General features: G+C 44.7%; 2 protein-coding genes across 2 annotated transcripts; both read right to left on the minus strand.

Moving 5' to 3' along the window:
* Window positions 1-730: 730 nt before the first annotated feature.
* Window positions 731-25,159, minus strand: LOC307208501 (uncharacterized protein). The gene is made up of 4 exons (XM_079963131.1): window positions 24,983-25,159; window positions 21,447-21,668; window positions 2,846-3,758; window positions 731-1,584 (listed from the first exon to the last, which is right to left on the minus strand). The coding sequence occupies exons 2-4, from the start codon at window positions 21,576-21,578 to the stop codon at window positions 767-769; spliced, it is 1,863 nt and encodes a 620-aa protein (XP_079819257.1). The 5' UTR covers window positions 21,579-21,668; window positions 24,983-25,159; the 3' UTR covers window positions 731-766.
* On the minus strand, window positions 3,897-11,997 carry LOC307209838 (uncharacterized protein; the record flags this gene model as incomplete). Its single annotated transcript, XM_079965202.1, has 4 exons — window positions 10,852-11,997; window positions 8,374-8,859; window positions 7,906-8,076; window positions 3,897-4,009 (listed from the first exon to the last, which is right to left on the minus strand). Exons 1-4 carry the CDS (start codon window positions 11,888-11,890, stop codon window positions 3,897-3,899), a joined length of 1,809 nt encoding a protein of 602 aa, XP_079821328.1. The 5' UTR covers window positions 11,891-11,997.
* Window positions 25,160-26,565: the final 1,406 nt, after the last annotated feature.

Raw genomic sequence — 26,565 nt, forward strand, 5'->3', positions numbered from 1 at the left:
CAGTGAAAACAGAACAGCACAAAGCATAATATTTACACAACTTTATTATTCAGGATCGGTAGTCTCAAAACAAATCTAGAAAGCAGAAGCCTTTCAAACTTCCCTTCCTTCCTTGGGTCAATCCTTCTCTTTGGTTTCAAGAGCCTAAATAACTCCCAACATGATTAATTCAGCCGGATGAACAGAAGAGCCCTGACATTTATTGGGGTGCCAAGAGAAATTCCCAATGTCAAGAGAGAAAGGTGCTGGTTGACTGTGCTCTGGCCAAGGAAAGAGCTGAGTTTTCTCTAGATTCTCCCAAGAGCAATTTTCATAGCCCAACTGATTACAATAAAGCAACTTTATTTTATATATATATATATATATATATATATATATATATATATATATATACACACAATTATCACATGCAATCTACACAAACAGTGGACACAAAACCTGAGGCAATGTATTTTAGCCACTTAAAAGACTCAAGAACCCACCCAAAGCATGGATTATGTGTGTGTATTGGAAGATTCAGGGGGGATGTGGCCTCTGGGTGTCTCCTGCGACACCCAAGAGATGGACGCCGAGACTGAGGTCACATCTGCACTAAACATTTAAAGCTCCTTTGTAGCTATTATATGGCTTTCTCAAAAGAATTCTGGAAACAGTAGTTTCAACCTCATAGGTCTAAATTCCAGACACCTTTACGTTCCCAGTATTCTTTAGGGGGAAGTTTTAAATATATTGTGTGGCTGCGACTTTCTTAGGATAGTTGAGGAAGTTACATGGTTTCCATCCGTTGTGCGTTCTCACCTTCATGAGGTCTCGATTCATCATCTAAACGCTCACTGAGATTTGAACCCTGGTTGGGCGTCTCCCTTGTGTGGTGCTTTTGATGCCTCTTGAGGTCTGATTTACGGGTGAAGCTCTTTCCACATTGTTCACACTTGTACAGTTTCTCTCCTGTGTGAGCTCTTTTATGTACTTTAAGGTTTGAGATATGTGCAAAATGTTTCCCACACACAGAACATTTGTAGGGCTTCTCCCCTGTGTGAGTTCTTTTATGTTTAGTAAGGTTTGAGCTGTGAGTGAAGCTTTTCTCACACTTTGAACATTTGAAAGGTTTCTCCCCTCTGTGGGTTCTTTTATGTACTTTAAGGTTCCATTTTGTGCAGAAGCTCTTTCCACAGTCTGCACATTTATGTGATTTCTGTTTTGTGTGAATCTTCTGATGGGCAGCAAACTGCTTCTGATTCCTGAAGCTCCTTCCACACTCCAAACAAGTAAATCGCTTCACCTCTGTAGGGCATGTGGGGCTGTTTCCATTGTTTCTGCTCCCACTGCTTATTCCTCCAGACTCTGCCCTTTGAATTGTTTTCTCCTTTGTGGATGTTCTCAAAGCACCTCTGTTTTCTGCTTGTTCTCCTTGCTCAGTGAAGAAGCCACTTTGAGGAACGATGGATTTGTCAGTCTTCCGTTTTCTGTGGCTTCTCTTTTCCCTCCTTGGTCCATCGTGACTCAGGAGGTTCTGCTCCATCATCTCATCTTGTGCTTTTTTCAAAGATTTCCTTTTGTTCTGTCTCCACTGCACAACACCTGCTGGATAAGAGAGAAGGAAAACATGGATGTCAGAGAGAGAGATGGAAACTGAGACATTCAATGTAATATGTTTTGTCTTTTTGATATACTTTTGGACCATTGCTGCCAAAGCGGGCAATGAGTTGCCATCATGGGTGACCTTTCTTTCCACTCTGCTCAAGATCCTTAGTCTGGTTTTGCCATTGCGTCAGATTCACCAGCAAGTTTCTACCTGTAGAGATTCTACTCTCGAGAGCAAATATTTTCTCAGTCTGCAGGTGGAAGCTTACATTGGCTTTAGGAAGCATAGCTATATTGTTTGTCCCTCACGAGGTTAGATCAAGATTTCTAATTCTTGATGCATTGAAACTTTTCTAATGCTCACGAGCAGACAATACAGCAAAAGTAGCTGTCAGGGAACTGCCATCAGAGCAAGAAACGGAGGCAGGGCTCCCGAGCGATGCCGGAGAGGGGACTAGCAGGGGGGAAGGATTTCAGCGTAACACCCATAGAGAAGAGAGGGAGATGGAGGAATTGGTGACAGGGCTCCAAGACCCTTCACCCGAAACTAGTGGTGAGAGCGCTGGGACGCCCCTGCCTTCCCCTTACGTGCGCAGACGCGTTCCACGCAGGGAACATAGGAGGAGACTCGGGGTCAAACAGCTTTTATGCTGGAAGAGGGTCAGCAATCCGAGAGTCATTTACGTTACTTGTGCCCAAGCAGTGGAAACATGAGCCAGACTGCAGGCGCCGGGGCAGCGGAGCCAGCTGCGGGGGCGCAGGACCTAATGAAGAGGTTCAAGAGACGCCCACTCTCGGATTCTGCAAGTGACTAACAGGTCACGGAGGGCGAGCTCTGACCCTAAGCATGGTTGGGCAAGCAAACTAACTAAACTCAAGGCAATTTACGCACAAGTAACCCCTCACAACCATTACAGTAGCAGACTACGAGCATAGGGAAAGTAGTTGTGAACAACAAACAAAACAACAAAAATTACAAAGCGAACTTTCTGCACAAGGCGCATACACACCCACACCCACACCCACACCTGCACCCACACACACCTCTCAAGAGCAGCACAGTTTCCCCAGCAAACAGAACCTACTTAGTGTGGGTTCTATGTCAGTACATTACTTTTAGTGGGTGTATTGTAAGTTGGTGTAGCATGGGATGACCTCAAAAATAGCCCTGTGTGCTTGTCATTAAGACCTCGAGCTCAGGAGGAATTCTGCCTGGGACCTCCCTCCCCAATATGCATTACCCGGGAGTCCCATCACTTACCAGTATCCATATCTCTCTGAGCTGTGGCTTCACTGGGGGCTCTTCCTTGAAAAATGGGCTTCTGTCTAACCATTTCCTCATGCACACTGCAGGAGTCTTGTTCTTTGGTGGCATCAACAGCAGGCTGGAAGGTGGATTCTTTGGGGCCTTTCCAATCTACTTCGCCAGCAATAGGCTTAACTATATGCTCCCCTGGGTGTGTTTCCTCAGGATACCCAATTCTGATATGGACAGTGTGCTTTTGTAGGACACCTTGGTCATACACAATGCAGGTGTCTTGTCCTTTAGCAGCATCACCAACAGTCTGGGCTGGCGGTTCACTGGGGACTCTGGAGTCTAGTTTGCTGTGAATGGCACCCTCCACTGAGAGCGTTTCCTGCAAACACGCTTTTCTCTCATAGATGTTGGGGTTGTGCCAGATGTTTTCCTCACCCACAATGCACACATCCTGCTCCTTAGTAGTACCAGGAACTGTCACCACCATAATTTCCCAGGGGGATCTGCAACTTCCTCCATGAAGAAGGGGTACCTCCGCCTCCTCCTCGACTTGGTGGTCTTCCTGCTGACCCTCAGTTCTCTTATGTACGATGGGCTTTGGCCTGATGGGTTCCCCATAGACAATGCACAGGTCTGGCTCCCTAGAATTATCAAGCATTATCATCCTGGCTGTGGCATCAACAACAGCCTGGGCCGGCGTTTTACTTGGGACACCGGAGTCTTCTTTGCTGTAAACTGGACCCTCCCCTGAGCTGATTTTCTGCAAACACATATTTCTCACGCAGGTATTGGAGTACTGCCAGATGTTTTCCTCACCCACAATGCACACATCCTGCTCCTTAGCAGCACCAGGAATTGTCTGTACTGTGATTTCCCAGTAGGCTCTGCAACTTCCTCCATGAAAAAGGGGTTCATCCTCCTCATCAGCTGGGTGGGCTTTCTTCTGACCCTCCCTTCTCTTGTGGATGATGGGCTTTGGCCTGAAGGGTTCCCCGTAGACAATGCACAGGTCTGGCTCCTTGCAAGTATCAAACATCATCATCCTGGCTGTGGTCTAATTGGGCTCCTTGCAACCTTCTTCGTAGTCACGGGCGTCTTCTGCTTCATCTACTGGTTGCCACTTTCCCTTTGCCTGTTTGAGAAAGTAGATTGTTTGAAATAAGGCATCTTGAGAAACAGGAGATGCAGAGAATTAGAAACATAAGAAGTATCCTGTTCAGCTCAGCCTTCATAGGATATATTGTGTGCCCCATATTCACACTAGACACTCTCCATCTTACTGTTTTAGGAAAATAGCTCAGAAATGAATGTTTTCTTTCATGATCCTCATATACACAAGAGAATAGTAACTTTGGCCACTTAGCTCAGTATTGTCTACACTGACTGGAAGCAGCTCTCCAGGGATTGATACAGGAAGCCTCTCCCAAGTCCTACATGGAGATACTGCGGATTGAACTTGCCACCTTCTGCAATTGAAGGCAGGCACCATTGAGCTGCGTTCCTTCCACCTAAGACTCTTCTGCTCTTTGCTTCAAGAAATGTTGCAACCGCCACCTGCAGAAGCCCTATGATAAGGCGAACCTCACCAAGAAAGAATCAATTATCTAAAGGAATTGCGGGATGAACTGTAATTATTAGTTGGATACATGGCTGCGCAGTCCCCGGCAGAGAGACCCAATTAGAACTGGCAAAATAAGATCAGATATGAAAGTGGTTCAGGCTGAGGGGGGAAAAAAGGGAGTCGGCTGTTGCACAGGAAGGAAGGGGGAAAAAAATCGGCCTTCCGGGGGTGGGGGGGCTGCAGATATTTGATGGAAAAAAGGGAAGAGAAGAGAATTGTATCTTTGGCCACTTAGCTCAGTACTGTCTACACTGACTGGCAGCAGCTCTCCAGTGTTTCATATGGGAAGCCTCTCCCGAGCCCTACATGGAGATACTGGGGATTGAACCTGCAACCATCCGCAAGGCAAAGCAGGTACTCTCCCACTGAACTGCATTCGTTCCCTCTAAGACCTTGTTGATCTGGTTCTATGAAATGCAGCATTTTTGCACCTTAAATGTAGCATCCTCTATCTGCAGAAGCCATTAAACACACCCTGTCCCTCTTTTCCCTTCTGATATTACGCTAGGTTGCAGCTCCCCAAGGACTCTCCCTCAAGCAATCGTGCTCCTGCATGGACACTGCCCCTTAGTGAAATATTTAATTAATGCAAAAGCCAAGACCCCACCCCTGTTTACCCATCCACGGGAAGAATTCCCTCTCTTGCATTCTTCCTTGCTGACCATATTCCTCCTCCCACAAAACTGGGGAGCCCCTTGTTTTCACTTTCTCATTCCTCCAGAGGAATGCCAGCCTCCTTTGACTCACCCAGGTCCTCTTAGTACTAAGGCAGGTCTACATTTGAGACCCAGAGCAGCAGCCCCTTGTGAGATCAAGTCTGCATTTCAAATGCCACAAAGAGGATGAAAGAGGGGGAAAATAGGGACCCCCAGTTCAGAAATTTCTACCCAATCTCAGCATGTCTTCTCCTGAGTTCTTGGTAGGCTCCAGCTCACCCGTTCTGGTAGACACTGGTGAATTCACAGACTTTCTCCTTCATCTCAAGCCCCTTCACTGTCCCACTTGGGTGTTTGCTCAGCTAAATGGATCCAGGTGTTGATCCTTTATGTGGGAAGTGCAAAGGCTGCTGGGAATTAGAGTTCATAGAAAAACATACTGTGGCAGGAAGGAAGTGTGATCTGAAAAGAGAAATTAAACAGCAGAGAGAGAAAGACAGAAATTCCTTCTCTTTTCCCCTCCTGCACTTTGAGTTATAGCTTTCTTGTTTTTGTTTAAATTGTGGCCTGGTTTCACATACTCTCAATATAATAACATCAACTTTTGTGGTTTTCTTAAAACAAGATTTTGACCCTGGTAATGTTAGATTGACCATAAGCTAGTCCAGCATTCTATTTTCTACAGTGGCCAATCGGATAGCTCTAGGAAGACCAGTTACTGGACGTAGAAGACCCAGAATCTGGTGTTTGGAAGCTGTGGCGTCCTGAACATGATGGTACTATTGTGCATCAAACCTTTTGTAGCAATAAATGTTATACACTGTAGGGTTGCCATATGTCTGGGAAAACCAGGACATGTCCTCTTTGGGGGTGCAACATGCCCACCTGGGCAGATTTTTTCTGTTTAAAGGAAATGTCTAGGTTTTGGGAGGGTTATTTGGGCTCAGGCAGCTGGAGACAGGCCTGCTGCTCCAATGGTTTTAACTGTTTTACATTTGTGTGTGTTTGGTTGTTCTCTGTTATTATTGAGGGAGTGGAGATGTGTCTTGAAGGAGAAGAGCTGGGAAGAATAGCAGGGTCCCCCATCACAGTGGTTCAGGGTAGGGGGAGGTTAGGGAGACTGGGTTATGCCCAGAGGGCACACCCCCTGCTGGTGTTAACCCTTGCCGGTCTTCAAGCTGAAGCTGGATAGATGGATAGGACCGATGCCTAAGCCAATACCGCTCTTACCTGTAACCAATAAAGTTGTGGCCAATTTTAGCCCATTACCCTTAATTATGGTGTCTTGTGTTGTTATTTACCACTGGTGGGAGGCGGGAACTCACCACGCAAAGCCACTTCTGACCTTGGGAGGAGGTGGTGTTGTAGGCTCACGCCCCCAACACATGTGCGGTGGCTGGCTTGCAGCCCCGCGCGGACTGGGGAATCCTCGGGCCGCGTCATCCTCCGAGCCAGCAAATTGGCTGGTTCGGGGTGTGTGGCTTGCCCCATTTAAGGCAAGCGCGGCCCGGGGAATCGCCCTCTTTCGGATCGCTCAGCTGACCGGTTTCCCACCCGCCCGCCCTTCAAGGTTTCCTTATATGACCTTGCTATGGACTTTGGTTGGTCGCCGTTAAGGGGCCTGGTAGGAGTTTTTTCCACTTAGCAAATTGGCACCCGCCATTTGTTTTTTTGCCTACCTCGTAGGAAATCGTCACAACCTCTCTGGTCTTGGCAGTTAGGCATTGGTAGGGATATTGTTATGTAGATGAGATGGGGGGAGGAGCGCCATCACCTCTCCCAAATATTGAAGGGTAACCCATCTCAGCACTCTTAACAACCTTTAGCTCCCAGAATTCCTTGGGGGAAGTCTTGACTGTTTAAGGCAGTATCACATTGCTTTCACTGCAAGGGAAACCCAGCAATATGGGTGGAGTATAAATAATAAATTATTATTAATATAATAATAATGCACAAAGCATAATATTTAACAACTTTATTATTCAGGATCGGTAGTCACAAAACAAATCTAAAAAGCAGAAGCAGCTACTTTGCCAATTTTGCATTTCCAACGGGGAAGCCTCTGAAGCCTTTCAACCTTCCCTTCCTTCCTTGGGTCAATCCTTCTCTTTGTTTCAAGAGCCTAAATTATCCCCAACTTGGTTAATTCAGCCGGATGAACAGAAGAGCCCCCACATTTATTGGGGTGCCAAGAGAAATTCCCAATGTCAATAGAGAAAGATGCTGGTTGACTGTGCTCTGGCCAAGGAAAGAGCTGAGTTTTCTCTAGATTCTCCCAAGAGCAATTTTCATAGCCCAACTGATTACAATAAAGCAACTTTATTATATATATATATATATATATATATATATATATATATATATACACACACACAATTATCACATGCAATCTACACAAACAGTGGACACAAAACCTGAGGCAATGTATTTTAGCCACTTAAAAGACTCAAGAACCCACCCAAAGCATGGATTATGTGTGTGTATTGGGAGATTCAGGGGGGATGTGGCCTCTGGGTGGCTCCTGCGACACCCAAGAGATGGACGCCGAGACTGAGGTCACATCTGCACTAAACATTTAAAGCTCCTTTGTAGCTATTATATGGCTTTCTCAAAAGAATTCTGGAAACAGTAGTTTCAACCTCATAGGTCTAAATTCCAGACACCTTTACGAACACCATTAAGTTCCCAGTATTCTTTAGGGGGAAGCTTTAAATATATTGTGTGGCTGCGACTTTCTTAGGATACTTGAGGAAGTTACATGGTTTCCATCCGTTGTGCGTTCTCACCTTCATGAGGTCTCGATTCATCATCTAAACGCTCACTGAGATTTGAACCCTGGTTGGGCGTCTCCCTTGTGTGGTGCTTTTGATGCCTCTTGAGGTCTGATTTACGGGTGAAGCTCTTTCCACATTGTTCACACTCATACAGTTTCACTCTTGTGTGAGTTCTTTCATGTACTTTAAGGTTTGAGATATGTGCAAAATGTTTCCCACACACAGAACATTTGTGGGGCTTCTCCCCTGTGTGGGTTCTTTTATGTACTGTAAGGTTTGAGCTGTCAATGAAGCTTTTATCGCACTCCAAACATTTGTAAGGCTTCTCCCTTGTATGAGTTCTTTTATGTTTAGTAAAGTTTGAGCTGTCATTGAAGCTTTTCTCACACTTTGAACATTTGAAAGGCTTCTCCCCTGTGTGAATTCTTTGATGTGCATTAAGGTTTGATCTCACATTAAAGCTTTTCTCGCACACTGTACATTTGAAAGGCTTCTCCCCTGTGTGGGTTCTTTTATGTACTTTAAGGTTCCATTTATTGCGGAAGCTCTTTCCACAGTCTGCACATTTATGTGATTTCTGTTTTGTGTGAATCTTCTGATGGGCAGCAAACTGCTTCTGATTCCTGAAGCTCCATCCACACTCCAAACAAGTAAGTCGCTTCACCTCTGTAGGGCATGTGGGGCTGTTTCCATTGTTTCTGCTCCCACTGCTTATTCCTCCAGACTCTGCCCTTTGAATTGTTTTCTCCTCTGTAGACACTTTCAAAGAGTCTCTGTTTTCTGCTTGTTCTCCTTGCTCAGTGAAGAAGCCACTTTGAGGAACGATGGATTTGTCTGTCTTCCGTTTTCTGTGGCTTCTCTTTTCCCTCCTTGGTCCATGGTGACTCAGGAGGTTCTGCTCCACCATCTCATCTTGTGCTTTTTTCAAAGATTTCCTTCTGTTCTGTCTCCATTGCACAACACCTGCTGGATAAGAGAGAAGGAAAACATGGATGTCAGAGAGAGAGATGGAAACTGAGACTTTCAATGTAATATGTTTTGTCTTTTTGATATACTTTTGGACCATTGCTGCCAAAGCGGGCAATGAGTTGCCATCATGGGTGACCTTTCTTTCCACTCTGCTCAAGATCCTTAGTCTGGTTTTGCCATTGCGTCAGATTCACCAGCAAGTTTCTACCTGTAGAGATTCTACTCTCGAGAGCAAATATTTTCTCAGTCTGCAGGTGGAAGCTTACATTGGCTTTAGGAAGCATAGCTATATTGTTTGTCCCTCACGAGGTTAGATCAAGATTTCTAATTCTTGACGCATTGAAACTTTTCTAATGCTCAAGAGCAGACAATACAGCAAAAGTAGCAGACTATGAACATAGGGAAAGTAGTTGTGAACAACAAACAAAACAACATAAATTACAAAGCGAACTTGAAAAAATTCTGCACAAGGCGCATACACACCCACAACCACACCCGCACGCACCCACACCTCTCAAGAGCAGTACAGTTTCCCTTGTTTCTTCACTGAGCAAGGAGAACAACCAGAAAACAGAGATGCTTTGAGAACATCCACAAAGGAGAAAACAATTCAAACGGCAGAATCTGGAGAAATAAGCAGTGGGAGCAGAAACAATGGAAACAGCCCCACATGCCCTACAGTGATGAAGCGATTTACTTGTTTGGCGTGTGGAAGGAGCTTCAGGTATCAGAAGCAGTTTGCTGCCCATCAGAAGATTCACACAGGACAGAAATCCCATAAATGTGCAGACTGTGGAAAGAGCTTCTGTAGGAAATGGAACCTTAAAGTACATAAAAGAACCCACACAGGGGAGAAGACTTTTAAATGTTCAAAGTGTGAGAAAAGCTTCACTGACAGCTCAAACCTTACAGTACATAAGAGAACTCACACAGGGGAGAAACCTTTCAAATGTTCAGAGTGTGAGAAAAGCCTCACTGTGAGCTCAAACCTTACTAACCATAAAAGAACTCACACAAGGGAGAAGACTTACAAGTGTTTGGAGTGTGATAAATGTTTCGCACACAGCTCACACCTTAAAGGTAAAGTAAAGGTACCCCTGCCCGTACGGGCCAGTCTTGACAGACTCTGGGGTTGTGCGCCCATCTCACTTAAGAGGCCAGGGGCCAGCGCTGTCCGGAGACACTTCCGGGTCACGTGGCCAGCGTGACATCGCTGCTCTGGCCAGAGCCAGAGCCAGAGCCGCACACGGAAACGCCGTTTACCTTCCCGCTGGTAAGCGGTCCCTATTTATCTACTTGCACCCGGAGGTGCTTTCAAACTGCTAGGTTGGCAGGCGCTGGGACCGAGCAGCGGGAGCGCACCCCGCCGCAGGGATTCGAACCGCCGACCTTTCGATCGGCAAGCCCTAGGCGCTGAGGCTTTAACCCACAGTGCCACCTGCGTCCCCCAGCTCACACCTTACAGTACATAAAAGAAGGCACACAGGAGAGAAACCCTACAGATGCCCTGTGTGTAGAAAAAGCTTCCGTGAGAGCAGAGGTCTTTCCAGACATACAAGGTCTTGCCATACAGGGGAGAAACTGTACAAGGAAGGTGTACAGTGAAACTTTTCTAATGCTCAAGAGCAGACAATACAGCAAAGGTAGCAGACTATGAACATAGGGAAAGTCGTTGTGAAGAACAAACGAAACATCAAAAATTACAAAGCGAACTTGAAAAAATTCTGCACAAGGCGCATACACACCCACACCCACACCCACACCCACACACACCTCTCAAGAGCAGTACAGTTTCCCCAGCAAACAGAACCTACATAGAGTGGGTTCTATGTCAGTACATTACTTTTAGTGGGTTTATTGTAAGTTGGTGCAGCATGGGATGACCTCAAACTAACCTTGTGTGCTTGTCATTAAGACCTGGAGCTCAGGAGGAATTCTGCCTGGGGCTTCCCTCCCCAATATGCATTACCTGGGAGTCCCATCACTTACCAGTATCCATACCTCTCTGAGCTGTGGCTTCACTGGGGGCTGTTCCTTGAAAAATGGGCTTCTGTCTAACCATTTCCTCATGCACAATGCAGGAGTCTTGTTCTTTGGTGGCATCAACAGCAGGCTGGAAGGTGGATTCTTTGGGGCCTTTCCAATCTACTTCGCCAGCAATAGGCTTAACTATATGCTCCCCTGGGTGTGTTTCCTCAGGATACCCAATTCTGATATGGACAGTGTGCTTTTGTAGGACACCTTGGTCATACACAATGCAGGTGTCTTGTCCTTTAGCAGCATCACCAACAGTCTGGGCTGGCGGTTCACTGGGGACTCTGGAGTCTAGTTTGCTGTGAATGGTACCCTCCACTGAGAGCGTTTCCTGCAAACACGCTTTTCTCTCACAGATGTTGGGGTTGTGCCAGATGTTTTCCTCACCTACAATGCACACGTCCTGCTCCTTAGCAGCACCAGGAACTGTCTCCAACATGATTTCCCAGGGGGATCTGCAACTTCCTCCACGAAGAAGGGGCACCTCCGCCTCCTCCTCGACTGGGTGAGCTTCCTGCTGACCCTCAGTTCTCTTATGGATGATGGGCTTTGGCCTGATGGGTTCCCCATGGACAATGCACAGGTCTGGCTCCCTAGAAATATCAAGCATCATCATCCTGGCTGTGGCATCAACAACAGCCTGGACTGGCGTTTTACTTGGGACACTGTAGTCTCCTTTGCTGTAAACTGGACCCTCCCCTGAGCTGATTTTCTGCAAACATGTCTTTCTCACGCAGGTGTTGGGGTAGTGCCAGATGTTCTCCTCACCCACAATGCACACATCCTGCTCCTTAGCAGCACCAGGAATTGTCTGTACTGTGATTTCCCAGGAGGCTCTGCAACTTCCTCCACGAAAAAGGGGTTCATCCTCCTCCTCAACTGGGTGGGCTTCCTGCTGACCCTCCCTTCTCTTGTGGATGATGGCCTTTTGCCTGATGGGTTCCCCATAGACAATGCACAGGTCTGGCTCCTTGCAAGTATCAAACATCATCATCCTGGCTGTGGTCTAATTGGGCTCCTTGCAACCTTCTTCGTAGGCACGGGCGTCTTCTGCTTCATCTACTGGTTGCCACTTTCCCTTTGCCTGTTTGAGAAAGTAGATTGTTTGAAATAAGGCATCTTGAGAATCAGGAGATGCAGAGAAATAGAAACATAAGAAGTATCCTGTTCAGCTCAGCCTTCATAGGATATATTGTGTGCCCCATATTCACACTAGACACTCTCCATTTTACTGTTTTAGGAAAACAGCTCAGAAATGAATGTTTTCCTTCATGATCCTCATATACACAAGAGAATAGTAACTTTGGCCACTTAGCTCAGTATTGTCTACACTGACTGGAAGCAGCTCTCCAGGGTTTCATACAGGAAGCCTCTCCCAAGCCCTACATGGAGATACTGGGGATTGAACTTTTGCATTGTAAGGGAGGCACTCTACCACTGAGCTTCCCTCCTTCCTCCTAAGACTCTTCTGCTCTTTGCTTCAAGAAATGTAGCAACCTTCACCTGCAGAAGCCCTAATACACATCCTGTCGCTCCTTTCCTTTCCGTTGTGGACTCTGGGCTGCAGGTCTGCCTTAAACAAGCCTCCCCCCCCCCCCCATCCATGGACTACTGGTTTTCTGGGCGTGGGAAATGGCTGCTTTCCCCATCACATCAGACCCTACCGTGAAGGTTATTAGGGATGATATGGGGCTAATTATCCCTGTAGACACCCCAGTGTAAGGGGGGAGTTTCCATGACCAGCAGATTGTCCGTTATCTGCCGCTCGCTTCAGAATGTGGGGGCAGGGCTGCTGCATGTGCCCTGCATGAACTGGGAACTCTCCAGAGCCAGTCCGCATGAGCCAGGAGATCCCTGTTTTTAAAAATTATTACATTTGGACCAAGAAACAGGCGTGTTCTGGGAAGAAAGAGATCGAAAAGATCTGCTAAACTAACCAATCACTGGATGCCAAGGTTTGGACTTGAAAAGGACTCTCATCTTTGTGCTTTGATTTATGAGGTGAGCGACAGCCATTTTTGTACATTCTTTCTATTTGCTATTTCATGATATGGCGAACCGTGCCAATAAATACTCAAATATCTAAAGGAATTGCAGGAGGAACTGTAATTATTAGTTGGATACATGGCTGCGCAGTCCCTGGCAGAGAGCCCCAATTAGAACTGGCAAAACAAGATCAGATATGAAAGCGGCTCAGGCTGAGGAGAAAGAAAATGGAGACTGCTATTGCACAGGAAGGAAGAAAAAAACAAACCGGCCTCCCCTACCAGGAGGGGGGCGCACGGGCCCTGGAGATATTGGATGGAAAAAAGGGAAGAGAAGAGAATTGTATCTTTGGCCACTTAGCTCAGTACTGTCTACACTGACTGGCAGCAGCTCTCCAGTGTTTCATATGGGAAGCCTCTCCCAAGTCCTACATGGCGATACTGGGGATTGAACCTGCAACCATCTGCAAGGCAAAGCAGGTCCTCTCCCACTGAACTGCATTCCTTCCCTCTAAGACCTTGTTGATCTTTGTTCTACGAAATGCAGCATTTTTGCACCTTAAATGTAGCATCCTCTATCTGCAGAGGCCCTTATACACACCCTGTCCCTCTTTTCCCTTCTGATATTACTCTGGGTTGCAATTCCCCAAGAACTCTCCCTTAAGCAACCATGCTCCTGCATGGACACTGCCCCTTAGTGAAATATTTAATTAATGCAAAAGCCAAGACCCCACCCCTGTTTACCCATCCACGGGAATAATTCCCTCTCTTGCATTTTTCCTTGCTGACCATATTCCTCCTCCCACAAAACTTGTCATTTTCTCATTCCTCCAGAGGAATGCCAGCCTCCTTTGACTCACCCAGGTCCTCTTAGTAGTAAGGCAGGTCTACATTTGAGACCCAGAGCAGCAGCCCCTTGTGAGATCAAGTCTGCATTTCAAATGCCACAAAGGAGAAGAAAGAGGGGAAAAATAGGGACCCCCAGTTCAGAATTTTCTACCCAATCCCAGCATGTCTTATCTTGAGTTCTTGGTAGGCTCCAGCTCACCCCTCCTGGTAGACACTGGTGAATTCACAGACTTTCCTTCTTCATCTCAAGCCCCTTCACTGTCCCACTTGGGTGTTTGCTCAGCTAAATGGATCCAGGTGTTGATCCTTTATGTGGGAAGTGCAAAGGCTGCTGGGAATTGGAGTTCACAGAAAAACAAACTATGGCAGGGGGGTAGTGTGATCTGAAAAGAAAAATTAAACAGCAGAGAGAAAGACAGAAATTCCCTCTCTTTCCCCCTCCTGCACTTTGAGTTATAGCTTTCTTGTTTTTTTGTTTTGTTTTGTTTAAATTGTGGCCTGGTTTCACATACTGTCAATATAATAACATCAACTTTTGTTTACAGATAGGTAGCCGTGTTGGTCTGCCATAGTCAAAACAAAAAAAATTCCTTCCAGTAGCACCTTAAAGACCAACTAAGTTAGTTCTTGGTATGAGCTTTCGTGTGCATGCACGAAGAAGTGTGCATGCACACGAAAGCTCATACCAAGAACTAACTTAGTTGGTCTTTAAGGTGCTACTGGAAGGAATTTTTTTTGTATCAACTTTTGTGGTTTTGTTTAAAAAAGATTTTGACCCTGGTAATGTTAGCTTGACCATAAGCTAGTCCAGCATTCTACGTATTTTCTACCGTGGCCAATTGGATAGCTCTAGGAAGACCAGTTACTGGACGTAGAAGACCCAGAATCTGGTGTTCAGAAGTTGGGTCCTGAACATGATGGTATTATTGTGCATCAAACCTTTTGTAGCAATGAATTTTATACATTGTAGGGTTGCCATATGTCTGGGAAAACCTGGACATGTCCTCTTTGGGGGTGCAACATGCCCACCTGGGCAGACTTTAAAGGAAATGTCTGGGTTTTGGGAGGGTTATTTGGGCTCAGGCAGCTAGAGACAGGCCTGCTGCTCCAATGGTTTTAACTGTTTTACATTTTGTGTGTTTGGTTGTTCTCTGTTATTATTGAGGGAGTGGAGATGTATCTAGAAGGAGAAGAGCTGGGAAGAATAGCAGGGTCCCCCATCACAGTGGTTCAGGGTAGGGGGAGGTGAGGGAGACCGGGTTTTTCCCAGAGGGCACACCCAGGATGAAGCTGAAGCCGGATAGATGGATAGGACCAGTGCCTAAGCTCTTACCTGTAACCAATAACGTTGTGGCCAATTTTAGCCCATTACGCTTAATTATGGTGTCTTGTGTTGTTATTTACAACTGGTGGGAGACGGGAACTCGCAACGCAAAGCCACTTCCGACCTCGGGAGGAGGTGGTGTTGCAGGCTCACGCCCCCAACATGTGCACGTTGGCTGGCTTGCAGCCCCGTACGAACTGGGGAATCCTCAGGATACGTCATCCTCTGAGTCTGCATGGGGTGTGTGGCTTGCCACATTTAAGGCAAGCACGGCCCGGGGGAGTTGCCCGCCCACCCCTCAAGGTTTCCTTCTGACCTTGCTATGGACTTTGGTTGGTCGCCGTTAAGGGGCCTGGTAGGAGTTTTTTCCACTTAGCAAATTGGCACCGGCCATTTGGTTTTTTGCCTACCTCGTAGGAAATCGTCACAACCTCTCTGGTCTTGGCAGTTAGGCATTGGTAGGGATATTGTTATGTAGATGACAAGGGGGGAGGAGAGCCATCACCTCCCCCAAATATTGAAGGGTAACCCATCTCAGCACTCTTAACAACCTTTAGCTCCCAGAATTCCTTGGGGGAAGTCTTGACTGTTTAAGGCAGTATCACACTGCTTTCACTGCATGGGAAACCCAGCAATATGGGTGGAGTAATAAATGATTATTAATATAATAAAAAATCAAAAAGTACCCAGCTAAATTGAAAAATTTGTCTACAAGGTTTACCGTATTTTTCGCTCTATAGGACGCACTTTTCCCCTGCTAAAAAGTAAGGGGAAGTGTGTGTGTGTGTCTTATGGAGCGAATGCAGGTGGAGTGTTTTCCTCTGCAAGATGTTTTCCTCACCCACAATGCACACGTCCTGCTCCTTAGCAGTGCCAGGAACTGTCACCACTATGATTTCCCAGGGGGATCTGCAACATTCTTCATGAAGAAGGGGTACCTCCTCCTCCTCGACTTGGTGGGCTTCCCCATTACTTTTTATATTGGTCCTGGAGGTCTTGTTAAACATGATTAGGGGGGACCAGCTGGTAAAAGGGATTCAGGTCGGAGCCAGACATTACAAATTGAAGGCCTTTGCAGACGACTTAGTATTGACCTTGCAAGAGCCAGACACTAGTACCAAAAGAGCTTTAGAATTAATTCAAGTATTTGGCCAGGTCGCAGGATTTAAGTTGAATAAACAAAAAACCAAGGTACTGGAAAAAAACTTAACAAATGTTGAAAGAGAGAGATTCCAAGAGGAAACTGGGTTAGTGGTGGCAAAGAGTGTAAAATACCTGGGGATTAATATGACATCTAAGAATATTAACTTATTTAAGGATAACTATGATAAGTGCTGGACTGAGATAAAGAAAGATTTAGAAATATGGTCAAACCTGAAGCTTTCCTTGTTAGGTCGAATTGCAGTAATCAAAATGAATGTATTGCCTAGAATGTTATTTTTGTTTCAGACACTACAAATTGTGGATAAACTGGACTGTTTCAAGAAGTGGCAGAAAGATATATCTAAATTTGTCTGGCAGGGCAAAAAGCCCAGAATTAAGTTTAAGATACTTACCGATTCTAAAGAAAGAGGGGGGTTTGCCCTGCCGGACTTGAGACTGTACTATGAATCGGCAGCTTTCTGCTGGTTAAGATTGGCTACTTCTTGAGAACGCAGATATTCTAGATTTGGAAGGATTTGATAATAACTTTGGTTGGCATGCATATATCTGGTATGACAAGGTTAAAGTGTATAAGGGTTTTAAAAATCACATTGTCAGGAAAGCGCTATATAATGTTTGGATACGGTACAAAGATTTATTGGAAAATAAAACTCCCAGGTGGCTTTCACCTATGGAGGCCAAGGAGGTAAAGAAACTTAATATGAGAACTAATTGGCCGAAATATTCTGAAATTTTAGAACAAGAAGGTGGTGAACTTAAATTACAAAGTTATGAGAAAATAAAGTCCAAGGTACGAGATTGGCTCCATTATTTTCAAATAATGGAGGCTTACAAACAAGACAGGAAAATTGGTTTCCAGGTGGAGAAATCGAAACTAGAAACAGAACTGTTAGAACCCAATACTAAGAATTTATCAAGAATGTATAACTTGCTGTTGAAGTGGAATACAATAGATGAGACAGTGAAGTCAGCTATGGTTAAATGGGCACAGGACATAGGTCATGACATTATGTTTGCTGACTGGGAGCAGTTATGGACCACAGGTATTAAATTCACGGCATGTAATGCCTTACGAGAAAACATTATGAAAATGATTTACAGGTGGTACATGACCCCAGTCAAGCTTGCGAAGATTTATCATTTGCCCAATAACAAATGTTGGAAATGTAAAGAGACTGAAGGTACCTTTTTCCACCTTTGGTGGACCTGCCCAAAGATTAAGGCCTTCTGGGAAATGATTTATAATGAAATTAAGAAAGTGCTTAAGTGCACCTTTAACAAGAAACCAGAGGCATTTCTCTTGGGTATGGTCGGCCAGCTGGTGCCGAAGAAGGACAAGAATTTCTTTTTGTACGCTACTACGGCAGCAAGGATTCTCCTAGCAAAGTATTGGAAGAAACAAGAGCTACCCACGCTGGAGGAATGGCAGGCGAAAGTGATCGATTTTATGGGACTGGCAGAAATGACTGGCAGAATCCGCGACCAAGAGAAAGAGACTGTGGAAGAAGATTGGAAGAAGTTTAAAATATATCTTAAGAGTTACTATAAAATTGAGGAGTGCTAAAATGCTTATGGAGCGAATGCAGGTGGGGTGTTTTCCTCTGCAAGATGTTTTCCTCACCCACAATGCACACGTCCTGCTCCTTAGCAGTGCCAGGAACTGTCACCACCATGATTTCCCAGGGGGATCTGCAACATTCTCCATGAAGAAGGGGTACCTCCTCCTCCTCGACTTGGTGGGCTTCCTGCTGACCCTCAGTTCTCTTGTGGATGATGGGCTTTTGCCTGATGGGTTCCCCATAGACAATGCACAGGTCTGGCTCCTTGCAAGTATCAAACATCATCATCCTGGCTGTGGCATCAACAACAGTCTGGGCCGGCGTTTTACTTGGGACACTGGAGTCTCATTTGCTACCAACTGGACCCTCCACTGAGTGGGTTTCCTGCAAACACACCTTTCTCTTGCAGGTGTTGGGGTACTGCCAGATGTTCTCCTCACCCACAATGCACACATCATGCTCCTTAGCAGCACAAGGAATTGTCTGTACCGTGAGGCTCCTTCCCAGGAGGCTCTGCAGCTTTCTCCACGAAAAAGGGGTACATCCTGCTCCTCCTCCTCGACTGGGTGGGCTTCCTGCTGACCCTCAGTTCAGGTCTGGCTCCTTGCAAGTATCAATCAATCAATCTTTATAATGGTCCAGAGACCCAACAAATCATTACAAATCAATACACAATTCTGAATGGACAGAGTGGTTTAACCATCAGCCTCTCTTCCCTAGGAACTCTGGGAGCTGTAGCTCTGTGAGGAGAATAGGGGCCTCCCCTTACACCCCTCAGCACCCTTAATAATCTACAGCTCCCAGAATTCTTTGGGGGAAGTCATGACAGTGCTTTCATGGCATGGAGCAGATGTTGACTAAGTGTGCAGGAAACTTCAACCTAAATTGGAAACCTGCATCCGTTTTTGTTCCGAGGAGCCAGTGAAAACAGAAGAGTACAAAGCTTAAAATACACACAACTTTATTATACAGGATTGGTAGTCTCACAACAAAACTAAAAAGCAGAAGCAGCTACAGTACCAGTTTTACATTTCAGATGGATGATGGGTAACTCGCTGAAGCCTCTAAGACTTTCCCTTCCTTCCTCAGGTTTCTCCTTCTCTATGGACTCAAGACCCTAAATAATCGTCTCAGTTATCCCCAATATGGTTAATTCAGCTGTATAAGCAGAGGAGCCTTCAATTAAGGTTTTTTTAAAAAAATGTCACATGGAATGCACACCACAAATGGACAACAAAACCTGAGGCAGATAAAAAGACCCAAGAACCCACTTAAAGCATGGATTGTGTGTGTGTATTTGAAGGTTTGTGGAATGTAGCCTCTGGTTGGCTCCAGTGATGCCAAAAAGATGGATACCGAAACTGAGGTCACATTCACACCATACATTTATAACTGTTGCCATGGCTTCATCCTAAGAATGATGGGGAAAGTAGTTTGTACTTTATAGACCTACAATTGCCAGCTCCCTTAAGAATTGAAGTTCCCAGGATTCCTTGGGGTAAGCTTTAAAAGTATTGTGTGGATGCAACCTTCTTACCATAGTTGAAGAAGTTACATGGTTTCCATCCGCTGTGCGTTCTCACCTTCATGAGGTCTCGATTCATCATTTAAACTCTCACTAAGATTTGAACCCTGGTTGGGCGTCTCCCTTGTGTAATGCCTTCGATGCCTCTTGAGGTCTGATTTACGGGTGAAGCTCTTTCCACATTGTTCACAATTGTACAGTTTCTCCCCTACAGGGGAGGACCTTGTATGTCTGTCTTTGTTCCATCTGTGTATGATTCTCTTATGTCTAGTAAGGACTGACCTGCTGCTGAAACATTTTCTACACCCTGAGCATTTATAAGGTTTCTCTCTTTTGTGTGCTATTCTTTTATGTTTGGTAAGGTATGACCACTTAGTATAGCTTATCCCGCAAGCTGAACATTTATACTTTTTCATGTGAATCATTTGTTGACTAGGAAGATTAGAGCTCTTACTAAAGCTTTTTCTACTCAGTGATGGCTTAAAAGGTGTCTTCCTCATGTGAAGCATTAGCTGTTTAGCATGGTTTGAATTCTGACTGAAGCACTCAAAACAAATTGAGCATTCATGGATTCTCTCCGCTTTTGTGAATCCTTTGATGTCTGTTAAAGGTTGCCGTCTGAGCAAAACTTTTATTACAGACTGAACATTTGAAAGGTTTCTCTCCTGTGTGCCTTCTTTTATGTACTGTAAGATGTGAGCTTTGTGCGAAACATATATCGCACTCTGAACATTTGAAAGGCTTTTCCCCTGTGTGGGTTCTTTTATGTAGTGTAAAGGTCCATTTCCTGCGGAAGCTCTTTCCACAGTCTGCACATTTATGTGATTTCTGTCGTGTGTGAATCATCTGATGGGTAGCAAACTGCTTATGATACCTGAGGCTCTTTCCACACCGCTTCCCCTCTGTAGGGCATGTGGGGCTGTTTCCATTGTTTCTGCTCCCACTGCTTATTCCTCCAGACTCTGCCCTTTGAATTGTTTTCTCCTCTGTGGATGCTCTCAAAGCATCTCTGTTTTCTGGCTGTTCTCCTTGCACAGTGAAGAGGCTACTATGAGGAACAATGGATTCAGCTGTCTTCCGTTCTTTGTGGCTTCTCTTTCCCCTCCTTGGTCCATCCTGACTCAGGTAGTTCTGCTTCACCATCTCATCCTGTGCTTTCCCCAAAGATTTCCTTCTGTTCTGTCTCCATTGCACAAGACCTGCAGGATAAGAGAGAAGGAAATCATGGATGTCAGAGAGAGATGGAAACAGGAAGATTCAATCTAATATGTTTTGTAATTTTGTTACACTTTTTGGGTAACTGCTGTCTAAGCGGGCAATGATTTTCCATCATGGGTGACCTTTCTTTCCACTCTGCTCAATAGCCTTAGTCTGGTTTTCCATTCTGTCAGATTCACCAGCAAGTTCCTACCTGTAGAGATCCTATTCTTTAGAGCAAATATTATCTCAGTCTCCAGGTAGAAGCTTAAATTGGCTTTAGGAAGCATAGCTATATTATTTGTCCATCATTAGGTTAGATCAAAATTTCTAATTCTTGATGCATTGAACCTTCTCTAATGCTCAAGAGCAGACAATACAGCAAAAGTAGCAGACTATGAACATAGGGAAAGTAGTTGTAAACAACAAACAAAACAATTTCTTCACAAGATTGGGTTCTATGTCTGTCCATTACTTTTAGTGGGTCTACTGTAAGTTGCTGTAGCATGGGATGACCTCAAAAATAGCCTTGTGTTCTTGTCATTAAGACCTGGAGCTAAGAAGCAATTCTGCCTGGGACCTCCCTCCCCAATATGCATTACCCAGGAGTCCCATTACTTACCAGTATCCATACCTCTCTGAGCTGTGGCTTCACTGGGGGCTGTTCCTTGAAAAATGGGCACAATGCAGATGTCTTGTCCCTTAGCAGCATCAACAACAGTCTGGGCTGGAGGTTCACAGGGGACACTTGAGTCTAGTTTGCTGTGAACGGGACTCTCCACTGAGAGGGTTTCCTGCAAACACGCTTTTCTCTCACAGATGTTGGGGTTGTGCCAGATGTTTTCCTCACGCACAATGCACACATCCTGCTCCTTAGCAGCACCAGGAATTGTCTGTACTGTGATTTCCCAGGGGGATTGGCAACTTCCTCCACGAAGAAGGGGTACCTCCTCCTCCTCCTCGACTGGGTGGGCTTCCTGCTGACCTCCCGTTCTCTTGTGGATGATGGGCTTTGGCCTGAAGGGTTCCCCATAAACAATGCACAGGTCTGGCTCCTTGCAAGTATCAAACATCATCATCCTGGCTGTGGTCCAACTGGGCTCTTTGCAACCTTCTTTTTAGCCACGGGCGTCTTCTGCTTCATTTACTGGCTGCCACTTTCCCTTTGCCTATTTAGGAAAGTAGATTGTTTGAAACAAGGTATGTTGAGAAACAGGAAATACAGAGAATGAGGAGCATAAGAAGTATCCTGTTCAGCGCAGCCTTTAAAGTATACATTGTGTGCCCCACATGTACACTAGACACTCTCCATGTTACTGTTTTAGGAAAATAGCTCAGAAATGAATGTTTTCCTTCATGATCCTCTTGTACACAAGAGAATAGTAACTTTGGCCACTTAGCTCTGTACTGTCTACACTGACTGGCAGCAGCTCTCCAGTGTTTCATATGGGAAGCCTCTCCCAAGCCCTACATGCAATTGCCAGGGATTAAAGCTGCCACCTTCTGCAATGCAAGGCAGGCACTCTACCACTGAGCTGCCTTCCTTCCTCCTAAGACTCTTCTGCTCTTTGCTCCAGGACATGTAGCAGCCTCCATCTGCAGAATCCCAAATACACATCCTGTCCCTCTTTGCATTTCCGTTGTGGACTTTGGGTTGCAGGTCTGCCTTAAATAAGCTCCCCCTTAGTGAAAAATGTAAATATAAGAGAGACAGAAAGAATTACAGGGATAAAGTGTGGCGAAAAGGAATATAAGGTTAAAGCCTTCGCCGACGATATAGTCTTGACAGTACAGGAACCTTTAACTTTGACAGCGGAAGCATTAAAAGTAATTGAAGAATTTGGAATGTTGGCAGGATTGAAAATTCATAAGGGTAAAACAAAAATGATGGTGAAAAACATGAACGTGGAACAAACAGATCAGCTGCAAAGGAAAAGGGAAATAACAGTGGTAAAGAAAATAAAATATTTGGGGGTCTGGCTCTCCCCAAAAAACACAAAGCTATTCAAGGACAATTATAAAACAACATGGAAAGAAATCAAGACAAATTTGGAAATATGGGACAGATTGAAAGTGTCCTTCTGGGGAAGGATAGCATCTGTCAAGATGAGTGTCTTTCCTAAGATGCTTTTTTAAATTCCAAACTGTGCCTATTTTTGCCGGATTAGGTCAATTCAATGAGTGGCAAAAAATGATTTCTAGGTTTGTATGGCAAGGGAAGAAACCTAGAATAAAGTTTAAACTTCTGACGGATAAAAAGGAAAGAGGAGGCTTCTCGTTACCGGATCTTAAAATATATTATGAAGCTGCTTCTATAACATGGTTAAAAGAATGGCTTAGTTTGAAGAACACAGACATATTAGATCTAGAGGGGTTTGGAAATAGATACAGGTGGCACGCGTACCTTTGGTATGACAAGGATGGAGTACACTGAGACTTTCTAGATCATATTATAAAAAGATCATTGTATGAAGTTTGGAAGCGATATAAAGAGTGGTTTGAAAGGAAAACACCATGGTGGCTGTTACCCCAAGAAGCCTTCTCAATGAAAAAAATAAATATGAAAGGAGAATGGCTTTCAAACCAAAGCAATGTTTCAAGCGAAGCTGGAAAGTTAAGAGTTTTGGAATGACGCAGTTTAAAATGCCGTCGCCATTTTGGGAGGCATTGTTGGAGCTCTTGAGTCTGGGAGGAGAAAGAGAGAAATAGAGCTGTTTACATATCGTGGATTAACTCCTCAGTGGGACTTAAGAGTGACAAATGCCCTAATTTATGATGGAAAGAGCGATGTTATCTACGAAGGAGATATATGGGAACCATCTGGACTTAGATTGGAAGAACGGGAAATTCACACAGGATTATTATATTTGCTTATTGGCTTAAGGAGACTAACAGAAGAGATCGTAAAAGAAAAAGAGAAATTATATGAACAAGGTATGATGTGGAAACACCAAGATAAGACTGGATAGAATTATGAACTTTGTCTGGATTGATTGGGACTGATTTGGACATTAACACAGTAATAAGAAGATGATTTGAGTCCCCCTTTGGATCTTGAAGTATGGGTTCCCCCAACAAAATTTAAAAATTTGGCTTTGTAATTTGTAATTTAAGTGATGTGATTTAATTTGATGTGATTGGCCAGTTAATAAAAATTATTTTTTTAAAAAAGGAAAGAGCAATGTTATTTATGAAAGCGATGATATATGGAAACCATCTTGATATGAGGATTGGACGAACGGAAAAATTCATACAGGATTATAATTGGTGTTTATCTCCTTAAGGAGATTATCAGAAGAGATCATAAAGAAAAAAATAAAAAAATATACGAACAAGATGAGATGTGGAAACAGAAAGATAAGACTGGATAGAATTATGAATATTATTTGGACTGATTTGGATATTAACGCAGTAGCAAGAAGATGATCTGAATCCCCCTTCGGAACTTGAAATATGGGTCCCCTCAACAAAAATTTAAAATTCGGCTTTGTAATTCGGAATTTATGTGAAGTGATTTGACTTGATATGATTGGTCGGCTAATAAAAATTATTATTTTTTTTAAAAAAAGAATGACCAGAAACTGTTTTTATATGCAACCAAAGCGGCGAGGTTACTGTTAGCCTAGGTTTGGAAACAGCAGTAATTACCAACAGTAGAAGAATGGAGACAGAAGGTAATGGAATATGCAGAAATAGCCAAACTAACAGTGAAAATTCGACATTTCATAAAGAATGGGAAAGGTTTTGTTGTATATAGGAAAGAAAGATGAAATAGTAAAACTAGTAGAATTAGAAACAAACCTCATAATGGGAAAGATTAAGAAAAGTGATGAATAATGAAAATAATAAGAAGCAAAATGTATAAGGAAAGTAATATAACTAACAGTAGTGGTAAATTACAGAAAACAAGAATTTTATAAACCTGAGGAGTTGTTTATGGATACACTCTGCTCAAATATGGAAAATGATAATATATAAAATGGAATAAAATAATGCAATAAAATTATATGTGATATAAAATACCAGAAGAAAGAAGAAGGGAAGTCAGCTTTGAAGAGCAAGTATAAATGTAAAATGTAATAAATTATGTGTATGTGGAGTATCTAATTGAAAAACTAATAAAAACACAAAAGGCAAGAGGCTGCCTTCCGGACCCCACCCCATCTCAACCTCCCAGGGGAAGAAATTTCTCTCTTTCACCTTTCCTTGCTACCCACATTCCTCCTCCTGCACAGTGAGAAACCCCATGTTTTCACTTTCTCCTTCTTCCAAAGGGCTGTCATCCTTTGACTCACCCAGGTCCTCTTAGTACTAAGGCAGGTCTACATTTGAGACCCAGAGCAGCAGCCCCTTGTGAGATCAAGTCTGGATTTCAAATGTCACAAAGGAGATGAAAGAGGGGGGAAACAGGGACCCCCAGTTCAGAATTCTCTACCCAATCCCAGCATGTCTTATCTTGAGTTCTTGGTAGGCTCCAGTTCACCTGTTCTGGTAGACATTGGTGAATTCAGAGACTTTCCTTCTTTATCTCAAGCCCCTTCACTGTCCCACTTGGGTGTTTGCTCAGCTAAATGGATCCAGGTGTTGATCGTTTATGTGGGGAGTGCAAAGGCTGCTGGGAATTGGAGTCCACAGAAAAACATACTGTGGCAGGGCAGAAGTGTGATTTGAAAGGAGGAATTAAACAGCAGAGAGAGAAAGACAGAAATGCCCTCTTTTCCCCTCCTGCGCTTTGAGTTATAGCTTTCTTGTTTTTTGTTTTTGTTTAAATTGTGGCCCGGTTTCACATACTGTCAATATAATAACATCAGCTTTTGTGGTTTTCTTAAAAAAATATTTTGACCTTGATAATGTTAGCTTGACCATAAGCTAGTCCAGCATTCTATTTTCTACAGTGGCCAATCGGATAGCTCTAGGAAGACCAGTTACTGGACGTAGAAGACCCAGAATCTGGTGTTCAGAAGTTGAGGTGTCCTGAACATGATGGTATTATTGTGCATCAAACCTTTTGTAGCAATGAATTTTATACATTGTAGGGTTGCCATATGTCTGGGAAAACCAGACCTCTTTGGGGGAGCAACATGGCCACCTGAGCAGACTTTTTCTTTTTAAAGGAAATGTCTAGGTTTGGGGAGGGTAATTTGGGCTCAGGCAGCTGGAGACAGGCCTGCTGCTCCAATGGTTTTAACTGTTTTACATTTGTGTGTGTTTGGTTGTTCTCTGTTATTATTGAGGGAGTGGAGATGTGTCTGGAAGGAGAAGAGCTGGGAAGAATAGCAGGGTCCCCCATCACAGTGGTTCAGGGTAGGGGGAGGTTAGGGAGACCGGGTTATGCCCAGAGGGCACCCCTCCCTGCTAGTGTTAACCCTTGCCAGTCTTCAAGCCATCAGGCTGAAGCCGGATAGATGGACCTCGGGAGGAGGTGGTGTTGCAGGCTCACGCTCCCAACACGCGCGTGATGGCTTGCTTGCAGCCCCGCTCAAACTGGGAAATCCTCGGGCCGCGTCATCCTCTGAGCCAGCATATTGGCTGCCTCGGGGTGTGTGGCTTGCCCCATTTAAGGCAAGCGCGGCCCGGGGATCGCCCTCTTTCGTATCGCTCAGCTGACTGGATTCCCACCCGCCCACCCTTCAAGGTTTCCTTCTGACCTTGCTATGGACTTTGGTTGGTCGCTGTTAAGGGGCCTGGTAGGAGTTTATTCCACTTAGCAAATTGGCACCGGCCGTTTGGTTTTTTGCCTACCTCGTAGGAAATCGTCACAACCTCTCTGGTCTTGGCAGTTAGGCATTGGTAGGGATATTGTTATGTAGATGAGATGGGGGGAGGAGCGCTATCACCTCCCCCAAATATTGAATGGTAGTCCGGTAAAGTATTCTGGGGGGTGTTGCCTTATCCGAAGCCTATGGAGGTTGGGGCCTAAAGCACGCCCCCGAGCAGTGACCCCAGGAGAGTTACCTAGTTGATGTGCATCAGCAGGTCTCCCCCTGCTGGTGTTGACCCTTGCCCGTCTTCAAGCCATCAGGCTGAAGCCAGATAGACGGATAGGACCAATGCCTAAGCCAATAA

This window comes from Podarcis cretensis (genome assembly GCF_951804945.1).
Source record: "Podarcis cretensis genome assembly, chromosome: 2".
Lineage (NCBI taxonomy): Eukaryota > Metazoa > Chordata > Lepidosauria > Squamata > Lacertidae > Podarcis > Podarcis cretensis.